General features: G+C 43.5%; 1 protein-coding gene across 2 annotated transcripts in view; it reads right to left on the bottom strand.

Annotated features, from left to right (window-relative positions):
• Positions 1-18,291, bottom strand: part of LOC117478236 (latent-transforming growth factor beta-binding protein 1-like) — an 82,327-nt gene that overhangs the window by 7,983 nt on the left and 56,053 nt on the right. Inside the window, exons 16-32 of one of the 2 annotated variants that reach the window (XM_034125210.1) lie at positions 17,663-17,788; positions 17,037-17,165; positions 16,699-16,818; positions 16,324-16,443; positions 13,049-13,168; positions 12,801-12,923; positions 12,562-12,687; positions 12,327-12,452; positions 12,022-12,147; positions 11,700-11,825; positions 10,721-10,846; positions 9,714-9,839; positions 9,323-9,442; positions 8,972-9,097; positions 7,128-7,250; positions 6,379-6,507; positions 667-795 (exon numbers count right to left, since the gene is read on the bottom strand). In XM_034125210.1, the coding sequence (XP_033981101.1) occupies positions 667-795; positions 6,379-6,507; positions 7,128-7,250; positions 8,972-9,097; positions 9,323-9,442; positions 9,714-9,839; positions 10,721-10,846; positions 11,700-11,825; positions 12,022-12,147; positions 12,327-12,452; positions 12,562-12,687; positions 12,801-12,923; positions 13,049-13,168; positions 16,324-16,443; positions 16,699-16,818; positions 17,037-17,165; positions 17,663-17,788 (2,121 nt within the window). The remainder of the gene's footprint in view (positions 1-666; positions 796-6,378; positions 6,508-7,127; positions 7,251-8,971; positions 9,098-9,322; positions 9,443-9,713; positions 9,840-10,720; positions 10,847-11,699; positions 11,826-12,021; positions 12,148-12,326; positions 12,453-12,561; positions 12,688-12,800; positions 12,924-13,048; positions 13,169-16,323; positions 16,444-16,698; positions 16,819-17,036; positions 17,166-17,662; positions 17,789-18,291) is intronic. The other variant, XM_034125217.1, reaches the window with a different exon arrangement.

The following is an 18,291-nucleotide window of genomic DNA, read 5'->3' as shown; positions in this document are numbered from 1 at the left end:
GAGGTCAGACAAACTATTTTTCATTATCTCGTTACTGGAAGATAAATTCAAACCCAATTGATAGAAAGAAATTGTGCATTATAGATCATACCTTTATTTGCAGTGATTAATTCTATATTGATTCTAAATGTATTTGTATAATGTTGAGATTAGAGTTTATGTTGTAATTACATTTTGGAAGAAACCAGTTAATCTCTCTTTAAACTAAAATAATGAGGTTTTGCTCTATAAAAGTGACCAAGAACACACACAATAATATAAATATAAGTCTAATGATAGTAAGTAGTAGCACTCAAGAAGTTGAGTGCTTAGTAACGAAGCATTCAACCTCAAGCCTATTGGTTCCTAAAGAAGATGATATCTTTAAAAATGGGTCATAAATATATACTCTAATCTCCAAAAAGGCTAAATAGTTTCTTAAATTCGTTTTTAGAAAACATTTCTCAAAAATAGCAATTATTGGGTTCTATTTTCACACGCATATTTATACACACTTGGAGCTCTAGTGCGAACAAAAATGTAGCTCCACAGAGGAAAATGTTACATCAGGGTTTAACGTCACAAACTTATAAATATGATTAATTCACTGTTGGTTTTGGTGTTTTTATAGGAATATCTTTTAAGCAATAATGAACAAGTAATATTAATTGTAGAGCGGTTACGGACCGACACATTTGCTCATGTCTCCGGGGGGGTTGTTGTAGCCTTGGTCACACTGGCAGCGGAAGGAGCCATCCGTGTTCTCGCAGAAGCTGTGGTTCCCACACATGGTTTCATTGACACATTCATCAATATCTGGAGGCGAGAGCACACAGAGAGGCGAGCACAGCATTAATATTTACAACGTCACTCTGCACAATAGACTTTCAGACTGCCTCGGTAAATATGCCGCCGTCGTTCCAAACTAAACATCACTACCATTGTTACCTTACAATAACAACAGAAATCACTCCCATCATAACAGAACCAGAAACAGTGTACAGATAAGACAATCCATTAAAAGGGTTTTCAAACTCGTAACATGTACTGTAAGAGCCGAAGGAGTTTTCAATTTGTGGCCTGAGAGATGGCAGAGTTCAGGTTTAAAGAGGCTTTTTGACCCCATTCTGAAGGAGTTGACTCCCTTTCTCAGTGGACATGTTTGAATGCATTTTAATGTGTTTGACATCAGCTGTGGATCTAGGTAATATGAAAGTATAAGTATCAGTAAATTCAGTGGAGAGACTGTATGCTGTATATCAGTGTGAGAGAGACCTGGAAGTTGAGGCTGTTATACTTGACCATGTTACAGCACTTCCACTTCCCCATCACACGCTATTTAAAGGCAACATTTGTTAGCTGTTTCTCATTTCTTGGCGTTTTGAAAACAAAGGAGGCCAAAGTCTGATTCTGCTGAAGAGCAAGTCTGATTATAATTGTTTAAAACACAATCAGAGTGTATTGAACACACTTTAGTGAATATGTTTTCTGGTCAGTATGATTGGCCACTGGTCAATGGTAAACTTTTAGATCTGCTTTAGGGTCACATAAAGGTCAATACAAATTGAACTCTTCATGTGTTTTTGTCTTCGGTATGTAATAGCCTCTTTTGACCTTTAAAGAGAAATGTTAATAGCGGCATATGTTTATTTTCCATTAAGAAATAAAAAGTAAATACTTTTCAGTAAAAATGAAATGTAGTCTGTCCTTTTATTGTTCTGCAAGTCATTAAGTTTGTAACATTATGACTGACCTAATATTACTAGAGTACATACCAATGTGTCTTTTTAATCAGAAGCAGGATTTCAACTTTTGTTGACTTTAAGTTTCATAACCACCCTTAATGACCGTTTTATTCAAAGTTTCCATGACTAACAGTAACTCCACAGGAGTGATCACACATGCAAGACAAAATGCTGAAAACACATTGAATACTCAAATAACCATTAAATGTAACAGTCTCATACTTGTAAAGTACTTTGGATAAGACTGTCAGTAAGGACAAACAGTTGAATCCAGTGGCTGGTTTATGGAGTGCAAAGCAGTCATTCACATATTGTCTAACCAGTTTTATTTATCCTCTGAGCGCCTATAAAGACTGTATTAGCTAAAGACAGCGAGAAAGTAGGCCAGAAAAACCACAAGCCATTTCATTTGAACAGTGTGCCTGGCCAGGGCCCTCTCTCCCCCTCCAACACAGACAACTACTTTGTCAGGCTTGCTGGGGGACAAGTCCTCCACCAGTGTTTCTGTCCTGACTTGGCCGCTTCTCTAACATGCCTCTGGGGTCAGAGACAGGGGCTCCCACGGGCTAATAAAACTGCACAGACAAAATTGCCTTTGTCATTTGTTAAACCTCTAACAAGAAATGCTGAAAAGGATTGCTAGAATAGACTTGTGGGCTCAAATGGCAGCAAGATGATCGAGTGAGAATGGATGGACACATACTGAAAACCGCCCACCCCTTGGATTAGCATTCTGCAGCTGAGGATAGAGATGCCAGACTGATGTGGAAGTGGCAACGTTTTTTGGCTCCTACAAGATAATAGATAGATTATATATAATAAGTGATTGAGAAATACATTTTCAAGAAGGATTTTCCCAGAGCTCAATTAAGGTTATCCGCTGATATTAAGTATTGTATATCAGAGTTTGAGGAGCATTGTGAAGAGCTTAAGTGCAGTTGAGAATGATGGAATGACAGCGGCTGCCAGCAGGGAGGTCTGGGAGGAAGACGATGAAAACTCGCCGGTAATATATAAAATAATCAGTGTCTGCAGACGGATTTTCATTCATCTGTAACATGGAACAAAATCTGTTGCAAACCACATGTTGTGATGATGAGATGCAATCAAAGCATCATCCGGGGGAGGAATGAGAGCATCCACAGCAAAACGATTTTAATGGCTCTTGTTTTTCTGTGTTTCTGACTCAATTGAGTTTGAGTGGCAGCTTAACTGGACCGGCCATTCAGATCTTCCAAGCAGAGGGTCAAATTAATTATCACAGCAATAATGGTTTGTGGGAAAAAAGGAAGAATACGAAATCAGATCAACCAAGAGTCGGTCACACCAGCAGGACGTGGGGTCGCCTTTCTTAGTCTTTCCATGTACTAATCAGTTACGTCAGGACACTTGCCGAGCTGTAAATTGCCCAGAGGGGAGAACTGAGGAGGGTGAGGAGTTCAGTTGAGGTGGGAGGGAGACCCCGGCCCAATAGGCACCTTTCCTTATGGTCTGACCCAGGAGGACCTGCTTCCTGGATCCGGTGATGCTGCGGTTTAGGGGGGGGGGGGGGTAGGAAGGTTTAATGCTGTGGGAATCTGTGCCATGTGTTAATCTGGAGCACATGGTGGCAGGAAACAATAATATAAGAATCAGTGACTGTTGGCTCACCCTCCGCAGCACACACTTATTCTCTGGGCAACCCCTTGTCTGATTGGACCCATATGCAGAGGTTATTTCACACGCGCCTGGGCGAGGATGAGGTGAGGTATTTGTTTTCAGGGAAGGATGTTTGTACGCTTTATCTGACATTACATCTACAACCTGTCACGGGTTAACTACAGCGGAGGTCAAACTGTCGTACAATGTGTGGATTTCTATGTGTGCTTGATCCCACACACACACACACATGGTAAAGTCTTTAGGTTTTCGATACGTTTAAAGGGGTGGGAGGTTGGCAAGAGCGTGACCACAGACAATTTCCGCCCTCGGGCAAGCCTTATTAAAGACAAGGCTTAGCTTGAGCGGATTTATGAGCATGATGGTGACTTCAAGATGAAAAACAATGACTTGCAACTACACACATACTGCCTTTTTCTCATGGCCCTGAGTACAGCATCATTGCAGAACTACAGCCCCCACAGCACAGTCGTGGAAAATAAAGTGCTTTACCCTTTTGTATTATGGCCTCTAAATCTAAATGAGTACCGTGAGCAGAGCCAAAGACAACCGCTGCCCCTTCGAAGGCCGGTGGGTAAAAATAAAACAACGCCCCTCATAGAAACGGCAAATTACAGTGTCTGGCCTCTTCTTAAATATTTGATGATTTTTACAAGCAGACAAAAATGCCCTGGAGTAATTGAGCTCTCTCCCTGGAATTTTATTGGGGTGACGGCAAGCATCTCCCACAAGTTGCAATCGTGAGGTGAAACAAGCCACTATTGTGCAGCGCTGGGCTTCTGAGGGTGAGAGGGCTTGGTGCTTAAACTGTGGCTGTGAGTCAACGCTGAGCTGTACGAGTGTTTGTTGTGGGGTCTAGAAAACACGGACCACTTGAGTCACAACATAGCAACGAGGGAAAGATGGTCCCGTCATAACTTGGCAAAATACAGAATTAGGTAAACTGTGAGATGTGGGGAAACATAGGGGACATTGTGAAGCTTGTTCTTTGTTTCTTTACAAGTATTTTATTGAATGTTTTTATACACATCGTCATATTTTGGCTAACAAAATCAAACAACTTGTATATTTTAATAAAGTTTGAAAAAGTAAAAGCTGCTTTTTCCTACATTAATATGCACCATTATTTAATTTTCAAGCAACACAGTCATTATCTGTATATTTTTCTTACTCTCTAATGCTGGTTTCTATCTATTTCTATTTTAGAATTGTTTATTTCTACTCTTTTAATTTGTTATTATGTGCAATGCCTTGTTTTGTTTATGCTGCTGCAACAAAAACCTTTACCAAATTGGGATGAATAAAGTACATCTTATCTTATCTTATCTTATCAGACATGATACCGTGTGATGTTTATCTAAGTATTATGTATTTTTACTTGTGTGTATTTCAGGTAGTCTCCTCACTAAGCCACATGTTTATCAATCTTCCTCAGTCCTTACAGTTTAAATATGAGTTTTTCTTCATTTGATGCCACTTTTGCCAACCCTATAAACCATTCCTGAAATGAGGGCTCGCTTGGGTTCCTCCAGTTTCTCATTACAATTTGCTTTCCCACCATTAAACTAGTCTGAATGAAGTCTGTGGCTCCAATGTGATATATCATATCCCACCTAAAGATAACATCATGCTCTACAGGACATGTGTGACCTGTAGAGCATAACGTGGCACTGATGTATGCCTATATGAGCGGCCTGGCAGTGTTTTGAATATTACACTGAAGGAGTGGACGTCAGCAGCTGCTTTCAATCTGCCCTTATCACACTCCAGACCCCGGCACTGTTCAGCTGATGCCAGACAGGCAACACCATAAAGTGTAGCGAGGAGGCAGCCACACATAGCCGGGGACCAGGGTGACGGAGGGGTCTGATTCGTCACCGATCATCAATTTCTCCCTTGATTTCCATCTGTCCGCACCTCACTCCGAGTGCATCTATACGACGGTTAGACTCTGGTTCTCCTTCTCTAACACAAGCAGAGTTGCAAAAAAAAAAAAACACAGCCAAACCACATGCGCACACTCATACACACACAAACACCCGCAAACACCCACAGCCTCCATCGGCAGTCCAACACATCATTCCATTCAGATGCTCTCAGTCTGCTTTCCCCCCCTCCGCGCCTGTCAATCTCCGGTGACTGTTTGGATTCTGACTTGTTATAAGGAAAATATTCGTCCTTTTGTTTCTGTCTGGCATATTTTTTCTAAAAAACAAAACTTGTTGTTTTATGGTGCTGTGAGAGCTACACCGATGAGTAATGCTGCGCTACAAAATAAACATAAATCGTTGTGCAACATACCACATTTATATCTCTAGGTGTCTAATCCTGCCAGTAAACACAGACAGCTTCATGCATTCCGGTGGTTGTGGAGATGTGTCTGTTGTTGTTGGCCAGCTGTGGGCCCAGCTGAAGCATAAGTATAAGCCTAGCCGGTCAAACCAGGTGACCGGGATCCTCTTAAGGGGAGGAAAATAGGTAACGGCGGATAAATGCATCCCCTCTCAAAAGGAGAACAGAGGTGATCAGGTTCCACCGTGTGCCTCTGCCAGAGACACTCCATTAGCTCTGTTGTCCTGAGAGTGAGACCATTATCAGTTGCTGGCCTCTCACACCCCCTTTAATGACAGTGCACTCCTCTTTCTAGAGTGTCCCAATTTCAAGGGGCTACTTCTCCTCATCTCCTTTATAGCCTCTTGTGCAGGAAGACCTCGAGTACCTGATAGCTCTTTGATTCCCATCAGCCTCTCTGTGTCTGCATGCAAAACAGATATCATTATCTCTGCACAGAGGGACAGTCCTGAAGAGTATGCAGAGTTGAGTTGAGGCTACGCTCGCCTTTATTTCAACTACAGCCCAAGATTTAAATGGCACAAAAATAGTTAAGAGCTACATAATGCTTACTATTCAATGCTTTAAGACAGTTAGCCTTGAAATCTAACTTTTTTCCCTGACATAATTGCGTGTGCTGGTCTTTACCAGTGTCACCACTCACCACAGTCCGAGGCGTCGTCTCCCTGGAGGCCAGGCTGGCAGCCCATGAAGCAGCGGTAGGAGCCGATGGTGTTTTCGCAGCGCCAGGTACCACACACTGAGCTCCCAAACTCCTTGCACTCATTCTGGTCTACAGCGAAAAAGGGAGCAAGACAGATGTTGGTTAGTAACTGACAAACAGAGGCACAAATGCAACCACATGTGCAATCAGAAACTGACACACACACACAGATATTCCCTCCACTGCTCCGCTGCTTCCAGTGTAATGGCTGTACGGCAGGAGGTAGTCAGGAGGCCTGTGGTGTAGCTGTCCTCAGTAAACGCAGCAGGCAACAGGAATGGCCAAGAACAATATTATCACAGCAACCGAAGAACTTGTGAAGGAGCTAAAGGGAGACGTTCCAGAGGGAGAAACACCTCCCGTTCACAATCGGGTCATTCATACTTCCCTCATGGGATTGGGATTTCAGGGCTCCAGCCATGTTATCCAGGCACCCCTCGCTCCTGGGACTCTGGAGGAAAGCCTCTAAGCCAGGCTTGGACACTTTCCCTGGAGCCCAGTCCCAACTGCCTATAGATAATCAATCATGGCCAAGTGTGCTATGCTTGAGCTTAAATGTAGCGTGACGATCAAACAGCTAATGGTGACATATTGGTTTGCGCAGAGAAACCTCAGGACAGAGTTAGGGGTTCAACAATCACTATGACACAAACAACAGAGCATCACAAGGGTTTTTTATTCTGTCTTACCTTCGCAGTCAGCCGTGTCGGTGTCAAACTTAAAGCCAGCCTCACACAAGCACAAGAACGAGCCGTCAGTGTTGATACATTCGCCCCGGATGCACGCATTGTCTTTTTCGCATTCATTCACATCTGAGGCAGAGAGAGGGAGACAAATTAAGAGAGAATCAGAATCAGAATACCTTTATTCGTCCCACAGAGGGATAAGGTAATTGGAGGAAGGGTGTGTCAAGATTTGCTACATGTTAATTATCACTTAATATCCCCATATATCTTCTGTCTTCATTACATCCACAGGGAACACCACTCCTTTTCATAAGAATTACAAAAAGAATGTGTAATCAAGCGCTTGTCTGAGCACAAGATGCATTGGCCATTTGGAGAGCTTAACAGTGTACCGGCAAACAGGAAACAAAGGAGGGAAAAAAACATATATCTCACCATCCGATTCGTAAAAAAAAATAATAATAATGAATGCGACTTGCTTGATTAGCTGTAGATTGGTGGATAATTGCGGCATTACAACATAACTTGTAAGGCACGTAGGCCTGCGGGAAAAGGAGGTGGAAAGTCAAGAAATCGGGGGAAATCCACCGCTGGGTTAAAGCCCATCGTCCTTTTCCAACCTTTGATAATCAGATTCATCTTTCAGAGACGACAAGGCAAACACCCATTTGCAAAGATAGGGTGAAAAAAAAAACAATAGCCCAGACTATAAGTAAACACATAAACTACTGAGACTGAAGAGCTTTGGAGGTGATTTAAAGCCTGTACTAAAGGCTCAGCAAGGCCCTGGCACAACCTGTTGATTTAGATTACATTTAGATGTGTTTCAGTCTGCTGTCAGTCCTTTCTTACATTTGTTCTGTTTCTGCTGAAAGACTGGCCTGGTCAAGGGCAAGCATCATTTTGCCGAGCATCATCTGACTCAACCCATCTTTCATTCCCATAAACTCATACCCTCCTCCTCCCTCCCCCTCCCCCTGCAGGCTCATGTCAGAGGGGTCTGGCTTTCTTTGTGTCAGCACTGTACACACAATGGAAGGCTGCAAGGAAATATATGACAACTGCTGATTTATAGGATAATTAGAGTGGAGTATTTGTTGTGGCGGGTAGCCAAAGTACCTGATGCAGGCTAGTTTGCTCCGAGTCTGTGTACCATATCTAAGACGCTCCAAGGCCAAAGCCTCAGTGGAAGAATGTCCCTGTTCAAGGACTGACCCTCCTCTATTGTAAGTCAAACTTAAACCATCAAGAATTGAGCCAGTTTCTTAAAGGGGCCTGGATCCAGAGATTCAATCCTACCTGCTTCACATCACAAAAGCGTATTTCACCGCTAGACGGTTTACGTAACTTCACCTCTTACTGTACTTGCAAGACCCACCAGAAAAAAACACTGATCCAATTCTGAAATCCTAGCCAAAGTTATTTGCTGAAAAGAAAAGCCTTCCATAGCTGATGAGCAGGCCTCATTTTTCTTCTCCCATCGCTGTGACCAGTGGGTCACTGGGTGCGGCTGGAATAACATCAAACTGATGTCCGAAAGGGAGAGTGAGCTGAGACAGTGGATGAGGCCACGGCCCATTAAACGGACAGGCCGGCCTGAGCACCCATGCCAAGGGTCCCGGGCCTGGCCTCAGCAGACAGAGAGTGATACTGTCGGTCACCCTGCCTGCACTCAATGAATGCTATTGTGCAGGCCAACAAGGTTACTGTAAAATGACATAAGCAATACGGGGTATAATCATTATTACATTACAAACAGCTTTATCAAGTTATTACTCTGCCTCACCCAATTACACAAAAGCCCCTAAAATCATTTGAGAATAATTTCCCACTGTTTCCTACAATACCTTGGCAGCCGATCCTCCCATCGACAGTGGTGAATCCATCAGGGCACATGCATGTGTAGGAGCCCTTAGTGTTCACACAGTCTCCTTCACCACAGATCCCCATGACGGTTAAACATTCATTGATATCTGTCAGAAATATACACACACAGCTGTGTTAGGGTGCCAACATGAGGTAAGCTTTGAGAACCACTAATTGTATGTTTTGTGTGTCAGAAGACTTAGTTTGTGTGTGTGTGTGTGTGTGTGTGTGTGTGTGTGTGTGTGTGTGTGTGTGTGTGTGTGTGTGTGTGTGTGTGTGTGTGTGTGTGTGTGTGTGTGTGTGTCTGTGTGTGTGTGTGTGTGTGTGTGTACCTCTGCAGGACGTCCCATCCACCATCTCCAGACCATCGGGGCAGAAACAGCTATAGGAACCGATGGTGTTGGTACACTGGCCTTCTACACACAGACTTTGGTCCTCACATTCATTCACATCTGTACAGCCACACAAAGACACAGACGTCATCAGTATGACACATTCACACCCGCTGTAAATCCCTCTGTCTCAATTCAAATTCAACCCAAGTTCTGTCATTTGGATGAGGAGCTTCTAGACCACAGTGTAAGAAAACGTATGCATCATCAGCAAGTAATGACTTCTTCTTCACTCCTAAAAGTCATGCTGGGCTGGAACAGATGACTAAGGAAATGATTGTGCAGAAATCATACATTTCGGGACCAGAGCGAACCACCCAATATGCCGTACCTTCACACGAGAGCCCGTTAGGAGCCACAGTGAAGCCCGGGTCGCAGGCCATGCAGGAGAAGGAGCCCTCTGTGTTGGTGCACACACCCGCGGGACACACACCTGGGGTCTCACACTCATCAATGTCTGAGAGACAGGAGCAGAAGAAAAGGTTAGATCTAGTTTATAGCGAGCCCACTTTTTGTCTTATCTTTTAAAAATGATGTGTGTGTGTGACTCTTTATTAGATCACACTGACAGTGTTTTATTAAAAAGGGTGGAGAGATAAGTATGCAGGACGGTCATTGAATCCAAAACAGCAAGCTATTACAGGTGGCACATAATTACTGTATCTACAAACAGTCACTGGCTCGCTGTTATATGATCACTGGAAATTCCTTGAGGTACAGATTGTATTTCTTACGGAGAAAAGAGTGTGGGCCATTGTTAAGTGATTGAGACGGCTCCGTTTTGCCTTTGGCTGAACATGGAGAGTTCAACAGGGCGAGCTAGCTGCACGTTGTGGAAGGCAGGGGAGTGGTTGACTTCATTTCAAATTAAAACTTTAATATTTTCCATGGCATCAGAGACAACCATTAAAATCCTATCAGAGGACGACTTGGACACGGGCTTGTTTTATAAAACCTTTTCCCAGCACAGAGACACATATCAGTAGGGGATCTTCCTCTTGGGCTACATCCACACTTCCATTCAAAAACACACCGCAGTATATATGACTAAGTAAGGCCATGTTTGACTACATTTAAACAGTCATTCTTGTTCTGCTTCCCATGAAGTAATGACAGATCTGACCTCCCTGGACTCGTCAAAGCAGCCGTTTCACTGCATTGATCTCATAAATCATGTCAGGACAAATTACAGAGCACTGCAAAGATTTTCTGTAATCATATTCTGGGTCTAATGCATTCCTGTATGACGCTGCTCTACCGTAACTCTGGTACCATGTTCGCCATTGTGGCAGCTTAAAGTGTTTAACAGGCAGGTAAACGTCAAGTTTTTTTTTTTACCTTCACAGCCGTAACCATCCTCAGACAGTTGCAGGCCGGCTCCGCAGCTCCTGCAGGAGTAGGAACCTGGGGTGTTCAAGCACAGCTGGCCATGGCACACGTCAGACACCAAGCACTCATCCACATCTGGACACAAACATAGACACATCATAGCAAAGATTATAATCTCTGGCTTCAAATGAATAAAGCCCGGCAGTTGTAATCAGCTAGATCGGTAAGAACTGGAACTAGAAATTAGAAGTGTCGACACCTCTATCTCTTAAGATGAGCTATCTGCAGAACATTTGCCTGACATCATCTTGTTCTATTTGAGGGCCGGTGTCTCAGGATCAGATGAGCGGTACCAGAGGCGGACGGCTCCAGGATCCAGCTATGATGTGATGTCTACAAGGAGTATTTTGGGATTTTACGGCTTTTATGATGGAGCTCTGGGATCCAAGCTGTCACACCTGATGCTGTTCATGTACAACATGAAGCAACATGTTCCACAGAGCTCGCACGTTCAACTTTAAACGCAGCTTTGTTGTGTACTAAAAGACTACTTCACCCACCACAATGATCGTTTGTTTATCAATTACTCACCCAAATCAAAATCAAAGTTTGTTTTTCTTGCATGGTTCCAAGGTGAACAGCAAAACGAATGACAATGAATGGAGGTAAGGTTACTGGTTAACAACAGCAACAACAGTATGACAACATCCTTTTTCCAACTGAACTGACGCAACACATGCAGTATAATCCAAGTACCTCATTTAGATTTATTCATCAATTACCTTTTTGTAATGTAAGAATGTAAGAAAAACAAAAAAACAGGAAATTCAATGTATCACGGTGTGAGTAATTGATAAACAAATCATTATTTTGTGGGTTAGGTATTCCTTTAAGGCACAGTTTGGCACGTTTGAACAGAAGAGGAAGCTAGACACACCTGTGCTGAATAAACACATTAGATTCCTGCACAAACACAGCCAATCCTCACCATCACACTGTTGTCCATCCTCAGAGACTCTGAATCCAGGTTGGCAGACGATACACGTGAAGGAGCCATCTGTGTTCGTACATGTTCCCTGGGGGCATGTGGTTGGCAGCGCGCACTCGTTAATATCTGGCGTGAAAACAACACAAACTGTTAGACATATGTTGCGGGGACAGGGGCGTCTCACAGCCCCAACAAAAGACTACATTCCTGATGAAAGGAAAGAACCATTAAACCCCACCAGTGTTCGTTTTTTCAGGCTTAATAATATACATATGGCAGCATGCTGGATTCCATTTTTAAAAGTGGTGTTGAAAAATCCTACCTTGACAGATCTCTCCGTCATATGATACCCTGTACCCGGTGGGGCAGTTCTCACAGGTGTAAGAGCCTTCCGAGTTCAGACAGATCCCATTGGCACAGGGAGACACGGACTGGCACTCGTCAACATCTGGTTAAAAGATACGCACAGACATGCATGGACACTGATCACTATAAAGACTGAATACTATGTGGAGGGGTTTCATTTGGAGTTTTTATTGTTGAGGTGACAAAACGCCCAGATGTGTTGAGTGAGTCTTCAACAGTCGTAGTGTTTTTTACTGAAGAAGGAGCACAGCTGGAGTTTACCTTCACACCTCTGCCGGTCTTGAGACACTCTGTAGCCAGCCTTACATCTGGTACAGGTGTAGGATCCCTCCGTGTTGGCACACACCCCACCAAGACACAAGTCACCCTGGGCACACTCATTCACGTCTAAAAACACAGAAAATCCAATTACCACTTAAACTTGGCGCACACTTCGTCACAGATATGTGTCAAAAACCACAGTTTAGGAGAAATCATTAAACAGCCCATTTCATACCTTCACATCTCAGTCCATCAGCAGATGGTCCAAACCCAGGCCTGCAATCCTGGCAAGTGTAAGAACCTGCAGTGTTGATGCAAATTCCCGCAGGGCACACATTACCAGTTGCGCACTCGTTGACATCTAACAAAAAGAAACAATTTGCAGACATTACACCGATGCAAAGAGAGCTACACACGCTGAGAAGTATGCAGTGATGAGTTACGCCCAACAGCTCTAGATAATCCTTTGCAGACCTTCGCAGGCTGCGCCGTCTGAGATGACTTGGTAACCATGGTTACAGGTGCATTTGTAGGTGCCGTCCAGATTGACACAGCGGCCGTGGAGACAAACTCCAGGAAGCGCACACTCATCCACATCTAGAAGGAAGATACAAAATAATTGTTGTATTGTCATTAGTGCCTGGAGGCTTCTGTAGTAGCACTGGAGAGATATATTCACAGAGCTGTAAAGTAAATTATTTCTGACTTCTGAATGTCCTTACCTTCGCATATATTGTCCGGTGAGAGTTTGTATCCCTGGAAACAGTTGCACCTGTAGGAGCCCTCGATGTTGACACAGCTTCCATGACTGCATGCTGTTTGGTTCAAGCACTCGTTTACATCTGAGGACAGAAAAAATCAGGACACAACGTATGTGAGATGGGCATTTTAGGTTTTATTCAGCCATAATGTGACTGAAGGGTCAAACTGAGTTTACATGGATGTTTCCTTCTGCACTTTTGTTCTTGCGACAACAGGGCATGTTTGTTTTTTTCTTTGAGGGAAATAGTTTTTTTGAAGCTGAAAAATGTACTCATAAGAAATGACTCCGGAAAAGCTGCAGATAGAGCCATAAGAAATGAATGCAACTGATTATTTAATGTTTAATGTTGTTTTTATAGGCAATCATTTAAATCAAATCAAATCAAGGTTTATTTATAAAGCACATTTAAAAGCGATTTTTGGTCAGGCCAAAGTGCTGTACATGTAATAAATACTACAATCACATAAAAACACATTACTACAATCACAATAAAAGACAATAAATTACAACAGATATATCAGAAAAGTCAGGAGTCGTGCTCTGCTCTGACTAAAAGGCCAGGGAGAAGAAGTGTGTTTTAAGAGTAGATTTAAAAACCCCTAGGGTCTGGGCCGACCTCATTTAAGCTTTGTTAGTTCCAGGTTTAATATGTGCAATAAGTTCATTTCAATAAGTTTTGCAATAAGCATTGAACCAGTCCGGCCCTCGACTAGTACCCATTTTTTTATTTTGGCCCACTGTGTATTTGAGTTTGACACCCCTGATCTAGACTGTTGAGATATCTACCTGTTTTTTGCCGACCACCCAATACAAAGAAATTAAATGGTCAGTTGTGGTGCTAACAGCAATGAAAAATAACATTTGTAGCATTTAACAGGAGCTTAACTTTCCCAGTATGTCGCAGTAACTCCAATTGCTATTTATTTGGAGACTATTTCAGTTGTTGAAGGTAATAAAGTGTAATTTCCCAATGCAGGAAAAGTCAAACAAAAGTTATTTCTCTAGGCAGAGATGCAGAAAACCAAAAGAAAGATGTCTCAAAAGCTATAGCACATAAAACCAAACATGTGCGATGCTACAAAACACTCGATCAAAGTGAGAACAATGATTGCTTTTGTAATTCGGGGTGTCCGGGTCTTTAACACAAGATAAACTATGAAATGCCTATGAAATGTAGGCAGTCACAGCAGGAAACAATACATAAAAACAAAGACGTGTATATAAAACCAATGTTGCATTAGTAAAAGGGAAACAATTACAGCATAATTAGCTGATAATGACTGAATAATAGCAGTCATTACATTACATCAGTGCCCAAACCTCATTCAAAGAGCTTTTACTATTTGCAGCAGTAGCTGTCTTTTCCACATCGTGAGTCAGAACAGTAAACCCAGGGATTATTTGTGGAAAACCTCATGCAGAAATAATGTTTTATAGTGGATTTGACCAAGTGTTAACAATGGCACATTTTCAGCTTTGGCCAAGGTGTGGGGAGAGATTCTGATTATGTGAGTGTAAGTGAGAAAGAGACATTAAAAGAAGAAAAATAAAGGAGGGGAGAGGAAGGTAAATAATTTGTCTGCAAAAGGAAGTGTAGAGAGGACGTGATAGCGATGCTGAAACGGAGTGCTCTCACACTGCGAGGGAGTTACAAGCTGGGTTTTGTTTGCCTAGCGGTGGGCACTGCCAGACGTCTGTCAGTATGGCTCAATGCTTTGTTTCGGCAATCATCTGGCATCTCTCAGGCCGAACTGTTTTCTCTATCACACCAGCAATTAAGCTTATCCATGATTTGGCCAATTGGACCCAAACTACTGTGCTACTTTCAATTGACTGGAGCAAACCCTGGAAACCTGGCGCTCATGTTGCCTGTTTTATGTGAGCAGGCCCGTTAGCGCTGCCTTGGTGGATATTCGGAGTAAAAATATTTACCTCCAGCGTTATCCCCCATTTACTGGCTTCCTCTCAGTTGCTATTTATACACACCGGGTTTACACAAAATGAATAATATTAGTAGACTCACAAACACAAAGTGGCTGAAGTGGTGTTTCCTTTGGAGGCAAGTTAATCCGGAGATTTTTAAACAAGGGCCACAGTCGTCGGACTCCCTGAGAAAACTATTTAAAAGAACTCCAAATTACAACTTAAGTGCATTTCCATATTTTCCACCCTCATTCTGTCTTCCGGCTTTTCACATTTCTGGAATACTCACTCCGAAAGCTTGGGTTTCCAAACAAATTAGAGGGGTGCAAGGTCATAGAGAGGGGATGTGGTAAGTCACACCAGTCAGGCTCTTATGTAACAGGGCTAATTTCAGGTTGGGAGCGTGATAGCTTAAACACAACCCACACCGAATGCAGTCGGCGGCCATTTGTGTTTTCAAATAAAATAATACACAGTTAAAAGTTTTTACAGCCGACCGTGGTCAACACTATGGGTGAGTGAGGAAATGTGTTTACGTGTCGTGACCTCTGTGCAGTGGGGAATTAAACCTTTGACCTTCTCATACATCTCCAGTGACGGCTCGGCCCTCTCAGTTAGCCCAGCAGTGGTAATAAAGCCTCCGCTGGGCCCGACAGTACAGTGGCCAGAGCGCTCCAACAATATTACGCTGTTTGTTCAAGGCTGTGGCCAAGAAAAAATATTTGGACTCTCCCAAATTGAAGTATTTTATAAACAATCTTTTTACGGGGGCCAGTGATATCAAAATATCAGCAATAACACAGTGAATGTGTTTAAATAATATTGGGGATATGCGGAGGCTGCCGGGCGGAGTAGTTGATATATCATACGTGGAAACACTGAATGGAGAGAGAGAGAGGGTGGAGGGTCCGAAGTGGCCCTAAAGTGGTCCACGCTTCACATATAAAAATCCAGTATTAAGTATTTTGAAGCGTGACACACAATTTATTTTATGTATTTTTTTCCCTTTGAGCAAAAAGCCTCAATTCAGAGAAACTACTTCATCTGTTGCTATTTGGTGAACCGTACTGCACCATGAGCTGTCAGCAAGTAATTAAGGGTACGGCCTGTTGCCATGGCGCCTTGGTTATTTTGGTGATGCCAACTGGGAGCAGTAGCTCTTGTCTACGTAAATGTTACCTAATACAGGAAGCTGTTACGGAGTCAGAGGGAAACCCGGCTGTTTTCCATGCAGCGGTCGGATACACCCTGAGGAGTTTGGGTAGTGGTGATGGTGCTGCTGCTATGATGGGGTGCGTTGGATATTCTTACCCACACATCTCTCATTGACGGGCCTGAACCCAGGGCCGCAGTCCTGGCATTCGAAGGAGCCAAGAGTGTTGACGCAGACCCCGTTGGGACAGGAGCTGGGGTCCCTGCACTCATCCACATCTGCTCAGAGAGAAAGAAATATTTAAATGTGTTGTTTATAAAAAATATGCACACATATGGAAGAAAGAGGGAGTGAGGTTACAAATGCTAATATATACAAACACCAAATCTCTCTCTCTCTGTCACAGACTGTGCGTAGTTGTCTTCCTGGCTTGGATAAACTGAGTATGTGTTTTGTTACCAGGATACACGTTAACAAATAGGCCTGGCTTATGTTTTGTTTTTTTGTGAAATATATGTGTGCATGCATGTCACCTTCGCATTGGCCTTTCCAAGACTTGGCGTAGCCACTGTTGCATTCACAGGTGTAAGATCCTTCTGTGTTGACGCAGTCACCATTCTGGCACTTGTTGGGCATGCTGCACTCGTTAATGTCTGCCAGTTTGAATGAAAACCAAGGAGAATGGAAAAGAAAGTGACTATTGTGTTCCACAGCATTTCGGTAATCAGGGCAGGATGCATTTGAAATGAACAGTGCTGACAGACAAAGCGTGTGGTGCTCTAATAGAGAGACAGAAAGCTAGCAGCCGATGTAATGGCTTTCATCCATTGGAAACATTATGTCTTCTGCTGGCATTTGGGCTGTGTCTCACCTTGACAGAACTTCCTGTTCTGAGTGATCACCTGGCTGTAGCCACTGTGGCAGTAACAGGTATAGGATCCATAGCTGTTAATACAGCGGCCCTTCCCGTCACATGGCTCCTCGTCACACTCATTCACATCTGCAACGGGAGACAGAGAAAGAAAGTAAAGACAAAACACCGGGAAGGTGAGTACAAGACATCATGCAACATTACATTGCTGTTCCTTTTCTTTGGCAGAGACTGTACACTTTTCATGCCCTGACTTTGTAGCTCCTCTCCTGTGCAGGCATTCCTCTGCGATTGGCCTGAGCCCAGCCGAGTGGAGCAGAGTCTGCGGCCAAGCGGCCTTCACCATGAGGTAAGGGATCACAGCAGCGTGGCAGCTCTTTGGAAGGCCTGCTCTATGTTGTCAGGCATCAAGGAACAGGTCAACATAAACAAACGGATCCTTTTCATTTTTGGCTCGCTTCATTTCTCTAGGCTTCTGTGCCACGTAACGTGTTGAGGACTCGCTCGCATAGAGACGATGACAGGCAGAGTCAGCATGTGTGTGTTTGTGCGACCCCTACTTCACTTCAAGTGTCCCACCGTTACCCCATGCTATCTCCCCCTCTCTGTCTTTCATCGTTGCTTACCAATGCAGTTGGTCTGCAGTGCGCTGAGATTGAATCCCGACTCGCAGTGGCAGGTGTAGCCAGTCTGCACAGGGATACATTTCCCGCGGCCACATATGGTGGGGGTGGTGGCACACTTGTCAATGCCTGCAAGAAGCCACAGAGATGTTCACAGTCATTACTCAAGGGGCAGACGGGAATATTTTTGACCTATGGTTACGTAACATTACGGACACTGTTAAAAGTAAAAAAACTGCATTCCATTAGCACATGTTGTTTTTACCATGGAAACCTGTCTGTTTTATAGGTGAGGTCTTGGATGAGAACAGATTTTACAGCACTGTAGTGTTCTAACAGGTGGTACGGAGCTCTTACAAAGAGGTCAGCGAGAAACAAGTCACGCACAGTAGAGCCTGACATTGGTGTTGTTCTTGTCTTTGTCCGTCCAAATGGCCTGCGGTTAAACACTGGGCCCCTATGTCCGGTTAAGGAGGGGAAAACTACAGTATGTCTTTCTTTATAGGATTACTGTAAATTCTCCTTGCTATCACTCTTCCTCTCACTGACACCCAAACACTGTCGTCCTTCACTTTTCATAAATCTGGCCTCTCTCAGCTCAGCTTTGCTTCTCCTTCCAAGAGACACACTCA

Source organism: Trematomus bernacchii, unplaced genomic scaffold (assembly GCF_902827165.1).
Source record: "Trematomus bernacchii unplaced genomic scaffold, fTreBer1.1, whole genome shotgun sequence".
Classification (NCBI taxonomy): Eukaryota; Metazoa; Chordata; class Actinopteri; order Perciformes; family Nototheniidae; genus Trematomus; species Trematomus bernacchii.
This window is presented reverse-complemented; position numbering and strand designations above follow the sequence as displayed.